This window comes from Phyllobates terribilis, unplaced genomic scaffold (genome assembly GCF_046119375.1).
Source record: "Phyllobates terribilis strain yellow unplaced genomic scaffold, ASM4611937v1 Scaffold_2__4_contigs__length_985480577, whole genome shotgun sequence".
Lineage (NCBI taxonomy): Eukaryota > Metazoa > Chordata > Amphibia > Anura > Dendrobatidae > Phyllobates > Phyllobates terribilis.
In genome coordinates, this window is record NW_027362762.1 from 863560488 (window position 1) to 863585436 (window position 24949).

A 24949-nucleotide genomic window follows, 5' to 3' on the forward strand; every position below is an offset into this window, starting at 1 on the left:
CCAGGGTGGTACCCTCGGGTCTCCTGGCCATGTACCTCAATGGACTGTCAGCTTCCTAAGTTTACGGCTACCTCCTCTCTGTGGGTGTACACTCAGAGCGGGGTGTCACTAGTTGAGGTAGTTGGCCCTGGAAGTCCCAAAGTCGCAGCTGCTCTATTCCCTTCGGGCCGGCAGAAGGGTGAGACTGTGTAATTTTGCACCATCTTGGGTATTTGCTGGGACTGTTCTATATGTTTATTGTCGTCTGTTTGGTGGTTCAGTAAAGCATTGCCACACTGTTTTACCCTCACCCTGTGTTGTCTGAGTAGTATTATGCCCACGGAAGACCCAGGGTCTTCACATATACCCTTAGAGTATAATGACCTCCATACTGCTTGATACCCCCACAGACAGTCCCCCATCATGCACATTATGATGACACCATAGTGCCTCCAGCAAAGTATGCAACCGCCACAGTAATCCCAACATAGTATAATTCCTCCCACAGTATGATGCCCCTAAGTGCCCTCCACACAGTATCATGGCCCCACAGCTCCCCTATATATAGCATGAAGGCCCCACAGTCTTTTATACACCATATGATGGTCCCCAAGGCCCCTCCACACAATATGATGTCCGCAACAAATCCCACAGGCAGAGTGATGGCTCCCACACAGTATAATATTACCCACTGGTCATCACATAGTATGAGAGCCCCCACAGACAATATGATGTGCCCTACAGCCCCAACGTGCAGTATGAGAGCCCCACAACCCTCTACATAGTTTGAGGGCCCCTACACACTATATGATGTCCCCCACAAATTACGATGTCCCCTAAAGTCGCATCCCTCCACTCAGCATAAGGGCCACACCACAGTATGGGAACCACCACATACAGTTTGATAGCCATGCAAAGACAGACAGACAGACACACTCACTGTGATGCCCTCAAAAGGCATCATGTCAATCACAAGTATTGATTAAAAAAAACTATCTGTCTGTCAGAGTGGTGCAGCAGGGAGCTGACGGCTCTCACATACTGTTGACATCGCAAGGACAGGCAAAGTGCCCCCCCAGCTCACGGGCCCATACCTGCTGCGTGGTCTGCCACTATGGGCGGTACGCCCCTGTTTTACCTACTAAAGAATGGTGTGGCAATGCAGAAGCTCAACCTTTCTTCCATTCATACCCGATGGGGCTGGGCCGCGCTACGCTTAGCTTTTTCTGGCAGCCCCATTGAGAATGAATCGGGCATCGGATCTGCTGCGTCTTTTTATAACGGGGATAAGAGATTCCCTGTTCTGGCGATGACTGTGTCCCAGCAAGTTATCACCGGACAGCCCATTTAATAGAGTAAATATTGATTTTATTCACATAAATGTAAGAAGTGGATTGATTGTTTCTTGGTACATGGATGGTATTGATGCCCATGTATAAGAAACAGATTCAAAATGATAAAGTTAGAGAGAACAATGTAAGAATATTATATTGGAGTATATAAGCCACAGAAAACTGTGGCAATAAATCACATAGAAGTCACAATTTATGTTCATGTGTTTCTAAGTCTTTAGTGCCAGCAGTAAGACATCACGGTGGTGTTATTTGGGGGATGCTCCTTGAACTTGGGTCCGGTCAGATACCACATGTGTTCGGGCTTTGTTGGATGTGGGGGATGGAGAAAGTAGAACGTCCAGGCTGCACTAGTGTAGAGAAGACATGTCTGCAGCGGGGAGGACATTACCAGGGAGAAGCTGCTGCTTGTGCTGAGAGCACATTTCAGGAGACATCAGCATCAGCCGGTAATGACGGATGGGAGCAGCAAGATTTTGGGTGCAAACCATCAAAGCGGTAGCCCACACTGAAAAATTGGGTAAATAACCCTTTAAATCACTGCCTGTGCAGCTTCCATATGGTGTTATGTTTGTTCTGGATCCAGGCATCTGTAATAAACAAAAAGTAATTACTATACAACGCACGTGTGTGTGTGTATACAGTGGAATGTAAAAGTTTGGGCACCCCTGGTTAAAATTTCTGTTAGGCTATGTGCCCACGATGCAGAAATGCTCCGGATTTTTCCTGAGCATTTCTGCATCTCCCCTGGCAGAAAAAAACACATGTGGATTGTACATGCGGATTGTACATGCGGATTGTACATGCGGATTGTACATGCGGATTGTACATGCGTTTTCCTGCCAGGGACATGCGGATGTGAAGCGTTTTTCACATGCATTTCCGCATGCGGGTTGTCAAGCGCTTTCCAAGCGATTTTAGCATCACTTGGAAAGTGCTTGACAACTTGGTCACACTATATAAAAACCTGCCATGACATCACTAAATGACGTCATGGCAGGTCCTTTTAGACCATCGCGAGCTGCCGGCAAGCCAGGGCTGATCGGATAAGGACACCGGGGTCCATCAGAAGGTGAGTATAATGTATATTTTTTATTTTATTCTTTTTTTTTTTTACAGGTACTATGGTACCCGGGTCTGGAGGAGAGTCTCCTCTTCTCCAAACCCGGGTACCATCCGCACATTGAACCGCATGATATCCGCATGTGCACATGTAGTGATGAGGATGTCATGCGGTCCAATGCAAGTCAATGGCGGCGAAAACGCCTTGATTACGCAAAATAATTGGTAGTGCTGCAGATTTTTCCACAATGATAATCCGCAGCTGAAATTTCTACAGCACATGCGGGTTATCATTGGGGAACATGGCAGACCTTCTACCAAGCGTTTTTTAAGCTTTTCTGCAGCGGAATTGCCGCTGCTGAAACTCTTAAAAAACGCATAGTGGGCACACAGCCTTATTGTGAACAGTTAAGCAAGTTGAAGATGATATTATCTCTAAAAAGCCTAGTTAAAGATGATACATTTCCTTTGTATTTTAGGGAAGTATATATATTTTTTCATCTTTTATATTTTAAAAATTACAAAAAGGAAAATGGGCAAAATGTTAAAGTTGCATAACCCTGCATGGCTAGTACCTAGTAGCTCCCCATTTTTAAAGTATCACAGCTTCTAAACGCTTTTTGTAGCCATCCAAGAGTCTTTCAATTCTTGTTTGAGGGATTTTCATCCATTCTTCCTTTGAATTGTTCCAGTTCTGTGACATTCCTGGGTCGTCTTGCATGCTTTGCTATTTTGAGGTCTAGCCACAGATTTTCAATGATGTTCAGATCAGGGGACTGTGAGGGCCATTGTAAAACTTTCAGCTTGCTCCTTTTTAAGTAGTTTATTGTGGATTTTGACGTGTGTTTAGGATCATTATCCATTTGTAGAAGCCATCCTCTTTTCAACTTCAGCTTTTTTTTTACAGATGGTGTTATGTTTGCATCAAGAATTTGTTACAATTTCATTGAATCCATTCTTCCCTCTACCCTTGAAATGTTCCCCATGCCATTGGCTGCAACACAACCCCAAAGCTTGATTGATCCACCCCCATGCTTAATGGTTGGCAAGATATTCTTTTCCTGAAATTCTGTGCCCTTTTTTTCTCCACACATACCTTTGATCATTGTGGCTAAAGAGTTCTGTTTTAACCTCATCGGTCCACAGGATTTGTTTCCAAAATGCATCAGGCATTGTTAAGATGATGTTTTGCATACTTTTGACTCTGAATTTTATGGTGAAGACGCAGGAGAGGTTTTCTTCTGATGATTCTTCCATGAAGACCATATTTGTGCAAGTGTCTCTGAACAGTAGAACAATGTACCACAACTCCAGAGTCTACTAAATCTTTCTGAAGGTCTTTTGCAGTCAAGCGGGGGTTCTGATTTGCCTCTCAAGCAATTCTGCAAGCAGCTCTCACTGAAATTTTGCTTGGTGTTCCAGACCTTATCTTGACCTCCAATGTTCCTGTTAGCTGCCATTTCTTAATTACATTTTGAACTGAGGAAAGGGCAACTTGAAAACGCTTTGCTGTCTTCTTATAGCATTCTCCTGCTTTGTGAGCCTCCATTATTTTCATTTTCAGAGTGCTCGGCAGCTGCTTAGAAGAAACCATGGCTGCTGTTTTTTGGCACAAGGTTAGAGGAGGCTGGGTTTTTATAAAGCTGGGAAATTTGCATCACCTGGCTTTTCCTAACGATGATAGTGAAGAAGCCATAACCCTAACAGGCTAATTAAGGTCTGAAACCTTGGTCAAAGTTATCTGAGCGCACAAATCTCCAAGGGTGCCCAAGCTTTTCCCACGCTTTTCACTGGCCCATTTTCCTTTTCGTAATTTTTAAAATGTAAAAAATGACTAATAAGTATAATTTTATTTTATTTGCCTAACATACAAAGGAAATGTGTCATCTTGAAGAGAAAGACAAAGATCTCTATCATGACATCAGTAATAAGGACTCACAACAAGGGGCAGTTAGTTTCTGATGTCAGGGTTATAGACTACGTGAAATAGTACATACGTGCAGAAACAAAGGATGGCGAAAAAGATGATGAGGAACGGCAGACCAGCGATGACCGCTCTCGGGGCGTTCTGCACATGTTCGCTCCATTCTTGTAGATCTGACGACAAAGATCTCCGGATCCCTACAACAAACAGTATTCATGTTACTATTTGGCCTGGGCTGCACCGAGACTTTTAGTCGTCCTCTGACTGATTTGTACCTTTGGATTTGAAGCTGCCGTCCACAGGAATATACTGAACTGTGTGCGATCTTGTGGACTGCAGCGGTCACTCCATGTCATAGGGAACAAGCTCGGCGACAGCCACATCAGTAAGATCTTAGCTGAGCTTCTATGCTGCAGTTGGGAAAAATGCTGTTTTTTTTTATATTTCATATTAAGGTCTCATGCGTATGTCTGTGCAAATCGGTCCGAGCACTGACCGCTATTTCATGAACTGGCTACTGGTCTCCCGACCGGTGCATGACTGCTTCATGTATTCTATGAGGCTGTCACACTTGGGATCGGGAGAGCCATAGCCAGTCCGTGCATTGTGGTTACCAAGGCAGAGACTAAACCAGTGAGGAACACTAGGATATTTATTTCAGCTTTGAAAATTGCACATATAATCCAGACTGTAATGTTGGATCTTTTCAAAATGAGCAATTTATATAAACGTTTTCAGCTTTTTGTGTATAGTGAGGCTTCTGTGATTTATGGTAATGATCAAGCATATGCAGCTGATCTACAGGACTAGGCAAAGTCATATATAGACTGGCATACCAACGTGCTGGATTGTGACTCCCAAGATCGTGAACCTTACCAGTCACACATCAGGGCATATTACTCACTAATGTCTAATTTTTGGATATTGCAAACACAGACTAGACAGTCTAAAAATTCTCCAAATTTATCAGTATGATTCATGCTAATATTTGTCTAAGTTTAAGCCACTAATTAATTGACTTTGTGCCGTAAATGAATCAGTTAATAAGACATTGTTGGTAATGCGTAATGTCCCAGTTTAAAAGCTTCATACTTTACACATAGAGGACACTTACTCTCTACTTTCTCAGTGTCGGAAGAAATTCCTTGTTCAGAGTAAGTGACCTCTTCCTTCTCAGTCTCGGGCTCCATGTCATGTGGAGGTAATGGTCGGCACAAAATATGTGACGTCCAAACTATTATCAACAAAAATGTAAGCATTTTTTTTTCAATAAAAGCAAAAGTGACCCTCTCTCCTATCTATACTTTCACTATCACATCTCCATCTGCTATCGACTTGTCTAGAACCCGGTGATGTCATATCATTATTACATCACCCCTCTGTGACTTCTCACATGTAACCTAGCGCATTGCTATTATATGAAATATTAATGATTACTTGTGTAATAAATACATTATTTAATCAGAACATTTATTATAACACGCATGCTTGTAATATATGAAACGTGAATGTTGTAGTAGAAATAAATTACATCTCCCCACCACCCGCAATTCTTCATCTTTTGGTGCTTGTAGCCGAGAGCCAAGACAAGGCAATAAATCTAGTGTGAGAACGAGACCGGCACTCCGTCTTCCTTATAAAAATGATCCAGTTTTATTTCATGGATGAATTATATAAGACCACATATAGACAAAAATGTGCAGACTGCTGACGCGTTTTAGAGATTATTAATAGCTGTAAAGATGTCATCTCTGAAACGCGTCAGTGGTCTGATCATTTGTGTCTATACGTGGTCTTGTAACATTCATTCATGAAATACACTGGATCATTTTTATAAGGCAGATGGAGGGAGCACCTGTCTCTTTCTCACATTGTTTAAATGTAATTGTAGGTTCCGAATTGTAATTTGCTTTACATTCTTCAGTTTCATTAGAAAATGGCAACGGCATTGCTTTATAATGACAGTTGAAGCAATAAGCTCCCGCTTATTCTATTTTCTACTTTCCCGCTCTTTTGCTGTTTTTCTCTGGCTGTCATTGTGGGCATTTTTTGAAAATCCTGATGTTTGCAGCTGATTCTGTTTTTTATGACTTGTTTAAAAATGTTTGCGCAAATGTTCTCCAGTGTCCCCCTGGTGTGATGTCTTTGGATGCCCAAAATTTTTGGACAAAATGTTCGCTTTGCGTGCAACATTTAAACTGTTCTTGCTACTATTTGCCCTAAAAAGAAACCGAAAAGGGAAAAAACAAAAAATGAAGAGCATTTTTGATTTAGTGCACGATTTTGAAGAATTTAGTGCAAAAAAACAGCAATGAATGTGACAAGACAAAATAAAAGTAGCTTGAAAAAAAACAACACAAAAATTATGAATAGAATCTTATGTGTTTGGTCTATTCTTCAGAACTCTTAGTAGCCAAATGGCTCAAGAGTTGACATTTTTTTGTGACACTTTGGCATCCAGGACTAGAGACCATGTCCATTGTATTAAAAGTTCCCACTGAGGACCAGGGTCTGACGCACCTCCGCTCCATTCTAACAGGGATAAAAGTGTCCTGTTTTGCCGATGCGGGTCACAGCAGTCGGATCTATACGATCTACAAGTTATATCACCTTTTCTGTGCATGGATGATAATTTGTTTTTACCCGACAACTCCTTTAAGCAGGTTTACATACACAGACCTTTGACACAGATCATGCGATCTTCACCGTAATTGGGAAGGATAGCTGGATGAATTGATTGGCCATTGATTCTTAGTGAGTTATGAATGTTACTTTTTTGTTTGGTAAAATTGAAAAATGTATTTCAGCCTTTGAGGTGATCTAGTGAATGAAAGCTATGACCCTGGATTAGGTAACTGCAGAGACTAACGTCAGCTAGAACTGACCTTTCTGCTCTACAAATAATGACGTCTATAGCGAGCATCGGAGCGCACCACGGCTGCTCTCTGTTTACACTGCCAGCAGCCATAGATGTATTTTCCATATATGTCTGCTTTTTTGATGATTTTATGATGTTTTAATATATGTGTTATTTCCTAAAGTGATGTCCAAAGTTCAGAACATAAAAATACAACCGTATTTATTTTGTAGCCGAGCATTAGACTGTAATTACTGCAGCACTAGACTCATTGTATGAACTGATGTTCTTTATATAGACAGTGAGCGCTCATCCACACGTCAGCGTTTGTCGAATTTGTGCAAATCTGTCATCACATATCTAACCTATTAATATGTGCATACAGGTTATAGATTGCGGAAAAGAGTGATACTTATATGCCACATATCAAATGTGTTGTTGAGAAATCATCTTTTATCACTTTATACAGTTGAAACCAGAAGTTTACATACGCTATATAAAAAAAACATATGCATGTTTTTCTCAATATCTGACATGAAATCAGAATAAACCTTTCCCATTTAATTACTTACTGCAAAGTCAAAAGTTTACATACACTGAGTTTACTATGCCTTTAACCGTTTATGGACTAACCATATGATGTTATGTGTTTGTAAGCTTCTGATAGTTTTTTTAGCAACATCTGAGTTAATTAGAGACACATCTGTGGATGTATTTTAATGCACACCTGAAACACACTGCTTCTTTGTGTAGCATCATGGAAAAGTCTAAAGAAATCAGCCAAGATATCAGGAAGAGAATTGTGAACTTGCACAAGTCTGGCTCATCCTTGCGTACAATTTCAAGATACCTGAAGGTGCCTCCTTCATCTGTACAAACAATTATAAGCAAGTATAAACAAGATGGGAATGTCCAGCCATCATACCACTCAGGAAGGCGACGGGTTCTGTGTCCCAGAGATGAACTTGCTTTGGTCCAACATGTGCATATCAACCCAAGGACAAAAGCAAAAGACCTTTTGAGGATGATAGCGGAAGCTGGCAAGATTGTGTCAATATCCACAGTGAAACGAGTACTGTATCAACATGTGGTGAAAGGCCACTCTTCCAGGAAGAAGCCATTACTCCAAAAGAAACATAAAAAAGCCAGATTAATGTTTGCAAATGACACAGAAACAAAGACCTTAATTTTTGGAGACATGTCCTGTGGTCTGATGAAACTAAAATTGAACTTTTTGGGCATAATGACCATCGTTAAGTTTGGAGGAAAAAGGGAGAAGCTTAGAAGCCTAAGAACACCATCCCTACAGTGAAACACGCGGTAGCAGCATCATGTTGTGGGGTTGTTTTGCTGCAGGATGGACTGGTGCACTTCACAAAATAGATGGCATGATGAGAAAAGAAGATTATGTGGCAATACTGAAGCAACATCTCAAGACATCGGCCAGGAAGTTAAAGCTTGGGCGGAAATGAGTTTTCCAAATGGACAATGACCTGAAGCATACTGCCAAAATTATAACAAAGTGGCTTAAGGATACCAAAGTCCATGTTTTGGAGTGGCCATCACAAAGCCCTGATCTCAATCCTATTGAAAATTTATGGGCAAAGCTGAAAAGGCTGCGAGCAAGGCGACCTACAAACCTGGATCAGTTACACCAGTTTTGTCAGGAGGAATGGGCACAAATTCCAACCAACTATTGTGAGAAGCTTGTGGAAGGATATCCCAAACGATTGACCCAAGTCATTCAGTTTAAGGGCAATCGTACCAAATACTAATGAAATGTATGTAAACTTTTGACTTTGCAGTAAATAATAAAATGCCTTAAAACATTCTCTCTCTCTCTCATTGTTCTTGCATTTGGCAACTATTAAAAATTATGGTAATCCTAATTGACCTAAAATGGGAAAGGTTTATTCTGATTTCATGTCAGATATTGAGAAAAACATGGATATGTGTCTTTTTATATAGTGTATGTAAACTTCTGGTTTCAACTGTGTGTGTATATGTATGTATATATATGTTTGTGTGTACATATATATATATATACAGTACAGACCAAAAGTTTGGACACACCTTCTCATTTAAAGATTTTTCTGTATTTTCATGACTATGAAAACTGTACAATCACACTGAAGGCATCAAAACTATGAATTAACACATGTGGAATTATATACTTAACAAAAAAGTGTGAAACAACTGAAAATATGTCTTATATTCTAGGTTCTTCAAAGTAGCCACCTTTTGCTTTGATGACGACTACTTTGCACACTCTTGCCATTCTCTTGATGAGCTTCAAGAGGTAGTAACCGGAAATGGTCTTCCAACAATCTTGAAGGAGTTCCCAGAGATGTTTAGCACTTGTTGGCCCTTTTGCCTTCACTCTGCGGTCCAGCTCACCCCAAACCATCTCGATTGGGTTCAGGTCTGGTGACTGTGGAGGCCATCACTCTCCTTCTTGGTCAAATAGCCCTTACACAGCCTGGAGGTGTGTTTGGGGTCATTGTCCTGTTGAAAAATGAATGATGGTCCAACTAAACGCAAACCGGATGGAATAGCATGACGCTGCAAGATGCTGTGGTAGCCATGCTGGCTCAGTATGCCTTCAATTTTGAATAAATCCCCAACAGTGTCACCAGCAAAGCACCCCCACACCATCACACCTCCTCCTCCATGCTTCACGGTGGGAACCAAGCATGTAGAGTCCATCCATTCACCTTTTCTGCGTCGCACAAAGACACGGTGATTGGAACCAAAGATCTCAAATTTGAACTCATCAGACCAAAGCACAGATTTCCACTGGTCTAATGTTCATTCCTTGTGTTCTTTAGCCCAAACAAGTCTCTTCTGCTTGTTGCCTGTCCTTAGCAGTGGTTTCCTAGCTGCTATTTTACCATGAAGGCCTGCTGCACAAAGTCTCCTCTTAACAGTTGTTGAAGAGATGTGTCTGCTGTTAGAACTCTGTTTCGCATTGACCTGGTCTTTAATTTGAGCTGCTGTTAACCTGCGATTTCTGAGGCTGGTGACTCGGATAAATTTATTCTCAGAAGCAGAGGTGACTCTCGGTCTTCCTTTCCTGGGGCAGTCCTCATGTGAGCCAGTTTCTTTGTAGCGCTTGATGGTTTTTGCAACTGAACTTGGGGACACTTTCAGAGTTTGCCCAATTTTTCGGACTGACTGACCTTCATTTCTTAAAGTAATGATGGCCACTCGTTTTTCTTTACTTAGCTGCTTTTTTCTTGTCATAATACAAATTCTAACAGTCTATTCAGTAGGACTATCAGCTGTGTATCCACCAGACTTCTGCACAACACAACTGATGGTCCCAACCCCATTTATAAGGCAAGAAATCCCACTTATTAAACCTGACAGGGCACACCTGTGAAGTGAAAACCATTTCCGGTGACTACCTCTTGAAGCTCATCAAGAGAATGCCAAGAGTGTGCAAAGCAGTCATCAAAGCAAAAGGTGGCTACTTTGAAGAACCTAGAATATAAGACATATTTTCAGTTGTTTCACACTTTTTTGTTAAGTATATAATTCCACATGTGTTAATTCATAGTTTTGATGCCTTCAGTGTGAATGTACAATTTTCATAGTCATGAAAATACAGAAAAATCTTTAAATGAGAAGGTGTGTCCAAACTTTTGGTCTGTACTGTATATATATATATATATATATATATATATATATATATATATATATATATATATATATATATATATATATAATACCCTCTTCCAGACTCTGGGGAGGACGCTGCCTGGAAGATATCTCTGCCTCCAGAACTTATTTTACATGAAGGGAGAGTTACCAGTGTGAGACACTTAACAAACACAGGACAGGAGAAATTAAATTTGTTTTCTTGCAAACACATTTTTTGCAGCTTTCTGAGCTCTGCTGTATTGCAACGATATTGCAGCCCTGTCTGCCTGTGAGCTGGAGGCTGAAGCTGAGAGGACGCTGCAGATGTGTCAGGTACAATCACACACAGCTCTGCAGTGAGATCAGGAGAGCAGAGAGCGGCCGTCACACATCACACTGGGAACGTCCCTTTCATGTACGAAAATCTCTGGAGTCAGAGTTGTCTTCCAGGCAGCGTCCTCCCCTGGTCCTGGAAGAGGTCATTTATATAAAGTGATAAAAGGTGATTTATCAACAACAAGAAATCTGATATCAGGCATACAGGTAGGACTTCTATCAGCAGTCTATAACCTGTATGCTCATATTAAGGCTACGTTCCCACAATCAGTATCTGTTGAGTTTTTGACGCTGAAGAATTTCTGCACCCATATCCACACCTTAGTTTACTTGCAGTTTTGTGTGCATTCTTGACAACCTTTTTGTCTGTTTGGTGTGTCATCCTTTTAAATAAAGCTGTTTTATTTTTGAAACTTCCTTTTATTGACATAATTTGGTGCAGATTATATGTTTTTTAGTTAGTTTCCGCACCAAAAACGCACGTGTGTCTTTTACCTGTGGAATCTCCACATCTTATACAAGTCTATGGGGAGAATCCGTACAGAAGACTCAGCTTTCCCACAAGAGAAATTGACATGTTGTGGCTTGGAAAAGCACACCTCAGGTCAGTTTACGCAGCGTAAAAAAGAAGCACATTGGGCATGAGATTTCTATAGAAATATGCACTTTGCTTGTACTGTAAAATGCTGCCTTTTTGACTCCGCGAAAATACGCTGGGTCAAAGCCGCGAGTAAAACTTATCATGGGCACATACCCTGATAGTTTAGATGGGTCAAATGTGTTGGCAGATTCCCTTTAAACAGCCTTCATCTCTGGATTTGCACAGAAAAATATACTGACATGTTCCATCAGACATCTATACAAAGATATAGCTAACTAGAATCATTACTTCTAGGATCTTTTCGCACTTTGGAAGCATAATACATGCATTGTACATACATTTTTCAATTACTGGTATTTAATTATCGTTAATAGTATTGGATTAAAGGGTTGTTCTCCAGCTTCAAAAGTGCAGTCTTAACCGCTCAGATCAGTGGCATCAACGCACTGGGGAGAAAAAACAAAAAATCACCCCGTCTTTAGGGAATTAAAGCCTCAGAAAAAAGTATAGTTCTACTACAGAACGATACCAATCTCCTGGGATTTTTGTGCATATCATTGTAAACAGAATGAGCAATAAAAGGCGTTCAGTAGCCACGGCGCAGGATCATGGGCTGAATCTTGTTCATCATCTTACAGTTTAGAAGACAGTAGAAAACCATAACTTGTGTGATCTGACTACAGGACACATGTGAAGTAAGTGTTTTGTGTTCATTGTAAAATTTGCAAAAATTCACTTTTTGTCCCTGGATATCGATCTACACGAGTCAGACGCGAAGAACTTCAGATGTTTTGCAAAGCTAACGAGTATCTACCCAATGCATGCAAACACAACTATTCAAAGCCAAGCAGGATCATGTCACCTGCTTGTCCAAGGTACTAACAAATGATTTATTAAAAGTTTGTGGCGCGTATAGATCAGTGAGCATTGTCCTGAAAGTCATGTTAGGTGAGACAATCGCACCCTATACTCAAGAAGCAACCAAGTTTGCTTGTCTAATATTGCGGAGAGAGGAGGAGAGGTGATCTGTCTCTTTTAGAAGGGTGAAGCAGATAAATTGCCAGACACCCTCCACCTCTCCTCTCTCCCCCCCAACCCCCAAAAAGAAAAAAATCATCCACCTTACAAATTAAATTGTGTGACATTCATCACTATAAAATCAGATGACCGTAGTGTCTGCATACAAGTACCATTGGCATATAATATGGGTGCCGCAGGGACATAACATATCATGTACAGATTTATGAGCTGACATTACCAAGATCCTTGTAATGATTTACACTTCTACCTGCAACGATGGCAAGGGAGCATCCTCTACGCCTGGGGGAGAGAAGGTTTAATCATCACAGACTGTGATTCTTTACTGTAAGAGCAGTGAGACTATCATGGAACTCTCTGCCGCATGATATCTACCTTCAACATGGACATATCGAGGTTGTGGTTGCATCTGGGCTTAAAAGGAATCTGTAATCAGGTTTTTGCTACCACATCTGAGAGCAGTGTAATGTAGGGACAGTAATCCTGATTCCAGTGGTGTGTTACTTACTTTACTGGTTGCGGAAGTTTTCATTAAAATTATTTTATTTGCTACAGATCTAGCAGTTCTCTGAATACTGAGCTGTGAATAACCTCGCCCACACCACTGATTGGCAGCTTTCTGTGTACACTGTGCAGAAAACAGCCAATCAGTGCTGAAGGCGGGGTTGGGCTACCTAGCAGCACGTTTACTAGTCCCTTATTGATAACCTCCTTCTGATAAAACAATGATTTTATAAAAACTACAGTAAGCAGCCTAGGAAGTGACACATCACTGAAATCAGTGTCTCTGCACCTACATAATGTTGCTCTCAGATTAGGTAGCAAAAACCTAGCGACACCTTCCTTTTAAATGGGCTCAAATGGTTCCTTTAGTCAATATGAGAAGACTGGTGCTGTAACATATATGTGATAATGGGGGCCCTGTTACAGAAGGGGCATAAAGTAAAGCATCAAGTGTCCAGTGCAAATGATAAATAAGTGCACCTGAAGTAACCACGTTTCCTCCTGTTGACCGTCAAATTTGGGGATTTCATTTAGCTCATAATGAGCTGAAAATCTTTTTGCTCAACTCTAATATTTACATGAAGATATGACCTTTTTGGTTGTCTGCCTTTTGAGGACTCTAAGGGATACAGAGTAAACATTGGATGTGCCATGCCTATTTGAATAAGAAACATTGGATTATAAATGGATAAAGAGGGGGCGATGTAAGCCAAGACTACCTGCTGAAAAGTTGTGGTGGCAGGACTTATCTGTCCATTGGCATTGCTAACTTTCAAAGCTTAAGAAGGAATTAGAAACTCCAACAAAGCAAAGCAGGATTTCTTCATATTACGCAGATTACTGTAAATAAGGCTGTGTGCCCACGATGCATTTTTAATGCGTTTTTGCAGCTGCAGAAACGCATTAAAAACGCATGGTAGAAGGGCAGCAATGTTCCCCAATGATAATCCGCATGTGCTTTGCACATGCTGCGGAAATTTCCGCTGCGGATTATCATTGCGGGAAAAAACGCAGCACTACCAATTATTTTGCGGAAATGCTGCGTTTTCGCCGCCATTGACTTGCATTGGAACGCACCAATTCCGCAAGACTGCATCTGTACTTGCATAATTGGTGGTTTCTAATGTGCAGATGGTACCCGGGTGTAGATGAGAGGAGAGTCTCATCCACACCCAGGTACCATTAAAAAATCTGTAAAAAAAGAATAAAATAAAAGATAAATGTATATTTACCTTCCGGCGGCCCGCGCTGCGCTCCTACTTGCTTCCCGGCACTTTGCAGTGGATTGAAGGACCTGCGCTGACGTCAGAGTCATTTGACGGGTCACGCGACGCTGACGTCGGCAGGTCTTTCAATCCACCGCTGCCGGCAAGGGAGAACGGAGTGAGCAGGACACCGGGGGCCATCGGAGGGTAAGTATACATTTATTTTTTTATTTTTAACCACTCTCTCGGGTCACACTATATAAATCCATGCTGTTTGCATGGATTTATATAGTGTGACCTAGTTGTCACAAGCACTTTCCAAGTGATGCTAAGCGCTTGGAAAGCGCTTGTCAATCCGCATGCGGAAATGGCAGTGAATAACGCTCCATTTCCGCATGTCCCTGGCAGGAAAACGCATGTACAATCCGCATGTACAATCCGCATGTACAATCCGCATGTACAATCCGCGTGTACAATCCGCATGTACAATCCGCATGCGTTTTTTTTCTGCCAGGGAGATGCAGAAACGCTCAGGAAAAAATCCTGAGCATTTCTGCATCGTGGGCACATAGCCTTATACTTTTTCTGTGGTTCAACTGAAAAAAAAAACAATCAAACAAATAAAAACACTAATGAAACTGGCCTGGGCAACAATGATGGATCCCTTAACTTAATATTTTGTTGCACAACCTTTTGAGGCAATCACTGCAAACAAAGGATTTCTGTAACTCTTAATGAGACTTCTGCACCTGTCCACGGGTATTTTGGCCCTTTCCTCCTGAGCAAACTTCTCCAGCTGTCTCAGGTTTGAAGGTGTCTTCTCCAAACTGCAGAATTTAGCTCTTTACATAGATGATCATAGGATATAGATCAGGGTTCATAGAAGCCACTACAGATGAGTCCGATGCCTTGCTCTTAGCCATTCTTTGATGTTCTAGCTGTGTGTTTTGTATCATTATCCTGTTGGAGGAGCCATGACCTATTACTCAGACCAAGCTTTCTAACACTGGGCAACACATTTCGCTTCAGGATGACTTAATAGTCTTGAGATTTAATTGTACCTTGGACAGATTTAAGACACTCTGTGTCAGATGCAGCCATGCATCCGCAAAACATAACCGAGCCTCCTCCATGTTTCACAGTGGGTACAATGTTCTTTTCTTTCTTTGCTTCATTTTTGCATCTGTGAACATAGAGCTGATGTGACTTGCCAAAAAGTTCTAGTTTTGTCTCATTTGTCCAAAGGACATTCTCCTGAAAGTTTTGTGGCTCTTCAATATGCATTTTGGCAAATTCCAGTCTCGCTCTTTTATGATTTGCTTTCAACAGTTGTTTCCTCCTAAGACGACTTCCATGAAGTCAACTTTGGCCAAGACAGCGATGGATAGTGCCATCTGACACTGATGTACCTTGATCTTGGAGCTCACCTATAATCTCTTTGAAAGTTGTCCTGGGCTCTTTTGTTACCATTCGCAATATCCGGCTCTTCAATTTGTCATCAATTTTCCTGTTGCGGCAAAAGTCCAGGGAGGTTTCCTACAGTCCCATAAACCTACTGTAGATAAACTTCTGAATAATATGTTCAACTGTAGTAACAGGAGCATCAAGCTGTTTGGAGATGGTCTTATAGCATTTACCTTTTAACATGTTTGCCTATAATTGTAGCGCCAGCGTCCCTGCCCTCTGCTAGGCAGGGACGCTGTTCCCCTCACCCCTCTGCTCCGAGCCCGGCGTCGTCCTCCCGCTCTGCTGGCAGCGCGCGCTCCTTCCCGGCCACTGTGCTTAGGGCGCGCGCGCGCTCCCTCCCTCTTAAAGGGGCCGCGCGCACCGTCCTAAGGAGTCCCCGGCCAATGGCCGGAGGACTTCACCATATATAAGGCACCTCCTCCAAAATGGAGGTGCCCGAGCAATGTTGTTGCACTGTTCACTACTCTGCTTCAGCCCTCAGGTCCCGTTGCCAGTTACCTGCCAGATTCCTGCCAGCTTGCTGTCTTATTCCTGCCTGATATTCAGCTACCTGCCTGCTAGCCTGAGGTCCGACGGTCTGCCTTCCAACTCCTGTCAGTCTGTCTAAGGACCAGCTTGCCCGCTCACCTGGGAGCGCACATCAGCTACCTGCCTGCTTGCCTGAGGTCCGACGGTCTGCCTTCCAACTCCTGTCAGTCTGTCTATGGACCAGCCTGCCCGCTCACCTGGGAGCGCACATCTGCTACCTGCCTGCTAGCCTACCTGGAGGCTCCGCCGTCACGTGCTGTGACCACCTGCCTGTCCAGAGACTCCTGCCCGCTCACCTGGGAGCGCTCATCTGCTGCCTGTCTGCTAGCCTACCTGGAGGCTCTGCCGTCACGTGCTGTGACCACCCGCCTGTCCAGAGACTTCTGCCCGCTCACCTGGGAGCGCTCATCTGCTGCCTGTCTGTTGGTCTTCCTGGAGGCTCCGCCGTCACATGCTGTGACCACCCGTTTATCCAGAGACTCTCGCCTGCTCACCTGGGAGCTCACGTCTATCATCAGCCGCCACAGGTCGTACCAACCCTTTACCCAGAGACTGCCCCGGTCACTTGCCGTGACCTTCTGCCTGTTCATCCAGAGACTGCCCCGGTCACTTGCCGTGACCTCCTACCCGTTCTTCCAGAGACTGTCCCGGTCACCTGCTGTGACTACCTGCCTGGTCGCCACCCGCTCCCTTACAAGGACCGCCCCCTTGTATAGTAGCTCAGAGGTTCCGCCTCCCAGACCCGTTACAATAATTTTATTTTTAATCTCCTGAGACAACTCTCTCCTTAGCTTTCTTTGGTCCATGTTCAGTGTGGTACACAGCATGATATCAAACAGCACAATGACTACTTTTCACCCCTTAAATAGGCTGACGGACTGATTACAAGTTTGTAGACACCTGTGATGCTAATTACTGGACACACGATAGTTTCACATGTCCCTATGGTCAAATTATTTTCTATCTTTTCTAGGGGTACCATCATTTTTGTGCAGGACATTTCATTAGCAAAGCAAAATCTGATTCTCATTAGTTGATAGTCAGGAAATTTAAATTGAAAATTACTTTTGCCAGTTTCAAGTTATTTCAATGACTATTGTGGGTTTTTCTTACTTTACCAGAAGGGTACCAAGAGTTTTCTCCATGTGTGTACATCACTATCACTTTGCTTTATCATCCTAAGGTTACTGATTAATTATTTTATTTTTGCTTTTCAAGGGACTTGCCGGACAATCCCTCAGTGAAGTGGGATGAACGTCTTCTCTCTTCTCTTATATTAAATCACATTCAAGAGAAGAACATTGACCTGGTGAGTACCTCCAAAGGTGCCCTGTTTTTTTTTTTTTTGTATAACTTACTTTTATTTATTTTTGGTATGTACAGCGCTGGGCTTATTCCGATATATATATATACTAGATGGAGGCCCGATGCTATCGCATCAGGAGGGCGGTAATGTCACGATGGGGGCAGGCCTTGCAGCATTGAGAATCTCCTTCCCCATGTGCTCACCCACCTATCCACTCTCTCTTTCCCCCATGTGCTGACTTCTCCTGTCTGTGCTCTCTTCTTTGACCTGTCTACCCCATGTGCTATCCCCCTTATCTGCTGTCTCTCTCCTTCCTGTGCTGTGTTCTGCCATCATGTGCTGTCCCATTTGAGCTGTCTCCCCACGTGCTCTGTCTCTCTCCCCCCTGTGCTCTTTCTCTCTCCCCCATCTGCTTTCTTCTCCTCTAATGTGCTCTTTTCTTTGACCTGTGTACCCCATGTGCTCTCCCCCTTGTCTGCTCTCTCTCTCCACCCCTGAGCTGTCTTCTTCCCTCATGTGTATTCTCGTTTGAGCTGTCTTCCCGCGCAGTAAATCAGACCGCCGCCATCTTTGTGCAGTCGCATTAAAACTGCGCATGCGCTTCTCCTGTACAAAGATGGCGGCGGTCAGTGAATCGTTCTGCTGATCCCGGCGGCGGCGTGTACGATGTGTTCGCGACGGTGTTCCACTGGTGGTACCGCACAAGACACTGGTACCACCAGCGTTTTCCATATTGAGACATCCATCACTTGGGTGTCCCAATATGGCGGTTGACGAACTTCCGCCGCTTGGAATTCTGGGATCAGACACATCTCGACGGAACAGGATGTGAAGACATTACAAGGTAAGTATATATTTTATATATATATATATATATATATATATATATATATATATAAAATAAATGTAGCAAAGGCCAAGCATGCACAGACTATTCTGGGGTTCCCATCAGTCAGACCCATAGTGATGAGGAATTTATCTCCCTTTACAGCCATGGCCAAAAGTGTTGGCACCCTTGAAATTGTTCCAGAAAATGAAGTAGTTATCCCAGAAATTTATTGCAGTTACACATGTTTATTTCCTCTGTGTGTATTGGAATAACAGAAAGAAAAATTAGAAAAAAGGTAAATTTGACATAATTTCACACACAACCCCAAGAATGGGCCAGACAAAATTGTTGGCACCTTTCCAAAATTGTGGGTAAATAACTTTTTTTTCAAGCATTTGATGCTCGTTCAAACTCACCCGTGGCAAGTAACACTTGTGAGCAATATGAAAATCACACCTGAAACCAGATAAAAAGGGGAGAAGTTGACTCAATCATTGCATTGTGTGTCTGTGTGTGCCACACTAAGCCTGGAGAACAGAAGGAGAAGAAGAGAACTGTCTGACGACTTGAGAACCAAAATTGTTGAAACACATCAACAATCTCAAGGTTACAAGTCCATCTCCAGAGATCTTGATGTTCCTTTGCCCATGGTGCGCAACATAATCAAGAAGTTTACAACCCACTGCTCTGCAGCTAATCTCCCTGGATGTGAATGGCAGAGAAAAATTGATGAAAGGTTGCAACGTAGGATAATCCGGATGGTGGATAAGGAGTCCTAATCAAGTTCCAAAGAAATTCAAGCTGTCCTGCAGGCTCAGGGTGTATCAATGTCAGTGCGAACTATCCATTGATATTTGAAATGAGATCCAGGAGGACCCCACTGCTGAAACAGAGACATAAAACAGCTACACTGCAGTTTACCAAAATGTATGTGAGCAAAATCCTTCTGGGAAAGCATCTTGTGGAAAGATAACACCAAGATAGAGCTTTTTGGTAAAGCACATCATTCTACTGTTTACCGAAAATGGAACGAGGCCTACAAAGAAAAGAACACCGTACCTATAGTCAAATATGGTGGCAGTTCAAAGATGTTTTTGGGTTGTTTTGCTTTCTCTGGCACTGGGTGCTTTGACTGTGTGCAAGACATCATGAAATCTGAAGATTACCAAAGGATTTTGGGTTGCAATGTACGACCTAGTGTCAGAAAGCTGGTTTTGCATCTTCGGTCATGGGTCTTCCAGCAGGACAATGACCCCAAACATAGTTCAAGAAGCACCCAGAAATGGATGGAAACAAAGCGCTGGAGAGTTCTGAAGTAGCCAGCAATGAATCTGGATCTAAATCCCATTGAACACCTGTGAAGAGATCTTAAAATTTCTGTTTGGAGAAGGCGCCTTCAAATATGAGAGATCTGGAGCAGTTTGCAAAAGAAGATCCAAAATTCCATTTAAGAGGTGTAAGAAGCTTGTTGATGGTTATATGAAGCGATTGATTGCGGTTATTTATTCCATAGGGCATGCAATCAATTATTAAGTTGAGAGTGCCAACAATTTTGTCCGAGCCATTTTTGGGGTTTTGTGTGAAATGATGTCCAACCTGCCTTTTTTTGTATTGTTCCAATCCACACTAAGGAAATAAACATGTGTATAACAAAACATCTGTAATTGCAATAATTTTCTTGGAGAAACACTTAATTTTCTGGAACAATTTCAAGGGTGCCAACACTTTCTGCCATGACTGTATAGGAGTTAATTTACAATTGTCAGGGCATCCTTTTAAAGGGATTATTGGGAATCTAAAATAATAGGTAAAATTAGAAAGTGTTTGTTGTCTCCACTATTCACAATACGGTATAACTTTGTTAGAATTTTGTCTTCTAGTGTTGACCACAAGGGTTCTGCAGCTGCAGCCGGCAGACAGTCGACATTAAAGGGGTTGTCTGCTTTGGACAATCTCTCTGTAATAGAAAGATCCTACAGTCTTTTTTTTTTTTTTTTTACACTGTTCTTATAAGTTAAGTCCAGTAATGCCATAATTCAGACCAGCCGAGTTTAATGAGATATTCTGGCAGCTCACAATTTTTAACCCTATAATTGGGTTGGGTCCTAAGCATCTGTGTGTCACTGTACTGTAGTGTATCGGATGAAACCAGAGCAGCCTGATTATATTTAATCACAAATAACCTTTATTCTAGTCACAGCCGACACCTTTAAGGCCACAATAACAAGGAGATGATACTCTGCAAAATTACTGTCTGACTTTTCAGAGATGGAAATCCTGAGTCTTTCTTGAAAGTGCTGTGACCACTAGATATTTCTCTTTCGTACTCCCCCCTCCCCATTCAAGGAACAAGCACAAAATACTCCTTTCCCAATTTGTGTAGCGCATGAGCCCTCTAGTGGCAGAAGGGAGGTCGGACAGAAATAAAAATCTGATTATTCAATTGATATTTTAAAGGGGTTGTCCAGTGAGAACAGGATAGATCAGTGGGGGCTGACTGCTGGGACCTGATCAGCAAAAAGGGGAACTTTTATCCCTGTTATAATAGAGCGGCAGTGCACATGCTCAACCTACGCTCCATTCATCCCTATGGGACTGCAGAGCGCTGCGCTTGACTTTTTCTGGCTGCCCAAAACAGAATGAATGAAATGGCAGTGGAGCATGTGCACTGCCACTCTATTCCAACAGGGATAAAAGTGCCCAGTTACTCCGATCAGGGGTCGGACCCCCAAAAATCAATACGTTTCCACCTATACCGTGGATGGGTGATCATTTGTCTTCACTGGACCACTCCTTTAATGCCATAATATAATAACTATTATTCACTCCCATGATTTATGTACCATATAGGTGGTAGTTATCACTGGTCAAAAAAAAAAATTGCAAATGGAACAAAATGAAGACCCTATTGAAGGTTTCCAGGTCCTACTAGGGAATACATACTAAATAGTAATAGCCAGAATTTATTTTTAGCTTTCATCTTTATTATAATTATAGTAAGAAAGTAATATTAGTATAAAAAATAAATAAAATCTATTGGCACATATGGAACTACAAACCTAGAAATATTAAAATACTGAGTTGTGAAAGACTCAAGCAAATAGTATGTGGATGGATCCAAGAATAGCATTATCCCTAGTGTGTACTGACCTTGAAATAATGTTTTCTTGACATGCAAGTTCAATAGTCCATTAAGTTATGGGTTCTTCCTCGTAGTATGAGTTCAAAAAGTTCATGAGATAGATAGTTTGTATAGAATATAGAAGTCCCACTTGGTGCACTGTAGAATAGGATTAGAAGGTCGGCATAACCCAGTCATCTCTGCAAACTACCTCTGATCACTCAGAGTTCCCTCCCAAATACCCTGCTGTGTGACATTACATCCCTGAGGAAGGAAAATATATTTTCCATAACGTATAAGATAATTTCTTGGTCTTTTTATGTTGTTGTGACATCACACAGTACTTTATTCGGGAGGGAACGCTGAATGTTCAGAAGCTGTTTGCAGAGAGCTGATTCCGGTCCGCCCACTCTTCTTATCATCCTATTCTAAAGTGTATACCAAGTTGGAGTTCTACATTCTTAATAAACTATGTCTATCTAGTGGACTTTTTGAACTCCTATTACGAGGAAAAACCCACAAGTTGATGGACTGTCCAAGATTAGAAGGTAAAATTGCTCTCCAGTGATTCTGGCCAGCTCCAAAACAGTACTTACAAGCTCAGTAGAAAAGGAGCTGATAAGCACTGCACACGTTCTGCTGTCTAATAGCGTAGGTCAGTCTCCAAGGCAATGGACTGTAAACAAAATAAAAGTGTCAACATCTCAAGAATGGCTGAAGATGTTAATAATCAATAAATTGCAAAATAACTTGTATTTAAAAGCACTGTGTAAAAATATCCATTTATGAAGATGGGAGTAACCCTTTAATTACTAAATCAAAGGGCCAGTGCCCTGTAAAGCCCTTAAACCTGCCCCTCTGACCAGTGACTAGTACCACAATAGAAGTCCTCCTGTCTCCTCCCTGCATTCATAATATCCCAGCGTCATTCTCTTCTAATTCTGACTGTTCTTCATGGAGGGTCCCGAGTCACCAGGGTCACCACCGGCAGCAGGTATTTGTGTCCATAGGAACATATAGATGCAATGGGCCTGGTTGAGGGCAGCACTTTTTATCTAGTAAAACTCTCAGGATCTGCTGCTGGCTGTAAATTCTTCAGACCCACTATTCGTTTTATTACAGTTTAAGAGGATATCCAGAATCAGAGAAAACAGTGCCACGCCTGCCCTCAGGTTGTGTGTGGTACTACTGCTCTGTCCTATTCATCTCAGTAGAGCTGAACTGCTATACCAGACACAACCCAGGGAAAGGTGTGACGCTCGTTCTGGTGGAAAGCAGTTTTTGTAATTCCCGGACATATTGAGGGCATATCAGTCCTTGAGCCTACAGAACCCATTTAATTTGCCTGTAAGTGAATTTCCTTTTGTAGGCTTGTATTTATGACTTTTTACAACATGTTTTTTCACTTGATTATTAATCTGATGTATGATGATGATGTGTTCCCAGGTGATCACGTTCGATGAGGGAGGTGTCAGTGGACATTACAACCATATCTCCTTGTACCTTGCAATGAGGTAATGTGCTTCATTTTATCACACATTTTATTACCAAGTTTATTGCCTAATCCGATTTCTTCATAGAACTTTGTATACCACAAACATCCCTCTAAATGCAGAGACTTTTATTAATTCTGCTTAGGTAACTCACAGGTTTGGCTAGGTACAGTGCATTGGATAGGTTGTTAAAGGGGTTTGCACTACTTTTAAACTCATTGAAAATGAGACAATGGTGGTGGGAAAATAAGAAAAAGAGAAAGTATTCTCCTCTACTCTTTTTTGTGTTCTTCCCCCATTTCATGGCTGCTTCTTCGGGCAGCGTCGTGTGACCACTGCAGCCAATCAGCGTCCGTGATCCGCTGCGCCCTTCACATTCCGTCCGACTGAGAATAAACAGTCTGAAGGGATTATGAATTTTGCATCTGATTGGCTGCAGCATAACTTATTTAATTTTCCATCAATATGGCCATGTGAGGGCTTTTTTTTGCAGGATGAGTTGTACTTTTGAACAACACCATTTATTTTACCATATCATGTACTGGAAAATGGGAAAAAAATTCCAAGAGCGGTGAAATTGCAAAAAAAAGTGCAATTCCACTATTGTTTTTTCTACCAAGTTCATGAAATGCTAAAACTGACCTTTTATCATTATTCTCCAGGTCATTACAAGTTTGTAGATACCAAACATGTATATGTTCTTTTTTATTTAAGTGGTGAAAAAAAAATCCAAAGTTTGTGAAAAAAAATTAATTGGCACCATTTTCCGAGACCTGTAGCGTCTCCATTTCTCGTGATCTGGGGCCGGGTGTGGGCTTATTTTTTGCGTGTCGAGCTGACGTTTTTATTGATACCATTTTGAGTTAGATACGATGTTTTGATCGACTGTTATTGCATTTTATTGCAATGTTGCGGCGACCATAAAAAACCTAATTCTGGCAGTTTGATTTTTTCTCTTGTTACTACTTTTACTGATCGGATTCATTTTTTTTATATATTGATCGGGCGATTCTGAACGTGGCGATACCAAACCTATATTTTTGATTTTTTTTATATTGTTTTATTTTGAATGGGGCGAAAGGGAGATGATGAACTTTTCTATATTTTTTTAATATTTTTAAAAACTTTTTTTTTTTTTAACTTTTCATTTGCTTCAATAGTCTCCATGGGAGACTAGAAGCTGCGATCATCCGATCACTTGTGCTGCACATAGCAGGACTTCAATAAGAGGCTTATACCTACTAATGAATTTGGTGTATTTTGTGGACTGCCCGTACACAGAAGTTAAAAAAAAAAAATGTACTGTAATCATAAGCTGGACTACATTTCTGCTAAAATTTTGCGTCACTTTCTGGCATAAATCATAGTGAATCTGTTGGGTCGTGATAAGTCACACCCCCTTCTACTAAGCTCCACCTACTTTCCAGAAAATGGTAAGAAATGGCATGAAAACACCGAAAGCAGTAAAAAAATTTCTGCCGTACAGTGTTTTATTGATGGTCCCCACAGTGTATAGCTGTGTCTCCATTTCCCCAATGTAACCTTCTGGGGTGTTGAAAGGTCTATAGTGAGAATATCTTCTGTCTTGATCCTGACATGACATTTTAAGAAGGATATTCAGAAGTTAGAGTCAGTTCAAAGGCAGCGACTAGATTATTACAAGGGATGGAGGCCTCTCATATGATGAGAGGTTGGAAAAGTTGGG

General features: G+C 41.8%; 1 protein-coding gene and 1 long non-coding RNA gene across 2 annotated transcripts in view; one reads left to right on the plus strand and one right to left on the minus strand.

Moving 5' to 3' along the window:
• The window catches only part of PIGL (phosphatidylinositol glycan anchor biosynthesis class L), a 156299-nt gene that overhangs the window by 100309 nt on the left and 31041 nt on the right, over nt 1-24949 (plus strand). The window contains exons 3-4 of the mRNA XM_073668015.1: nt 17714-17804; nt 23198-23265. Coding sequence (XP_073524116.1) covers nt 17714-17804; nt 23198-23265 — 159 coding nt within the window. The remainder of the gene's footprint in view (nt 1-17713; nt 17805-23197; nt 23266-24949) is intronic.
• Nucleotides 1412-22038, minus strand: LOC141234474 (uncharacterized). Its single transcript, XR_012300458.1, has 3 exons — nt 21781-22038; nt 4391-4514; nt 1412-1921 (listed from the first exon to the last, which is right to left on the minus strand). It is a non-coding gene; the product is annotated as an uncharacterized lncRNA (long non-coding RNA).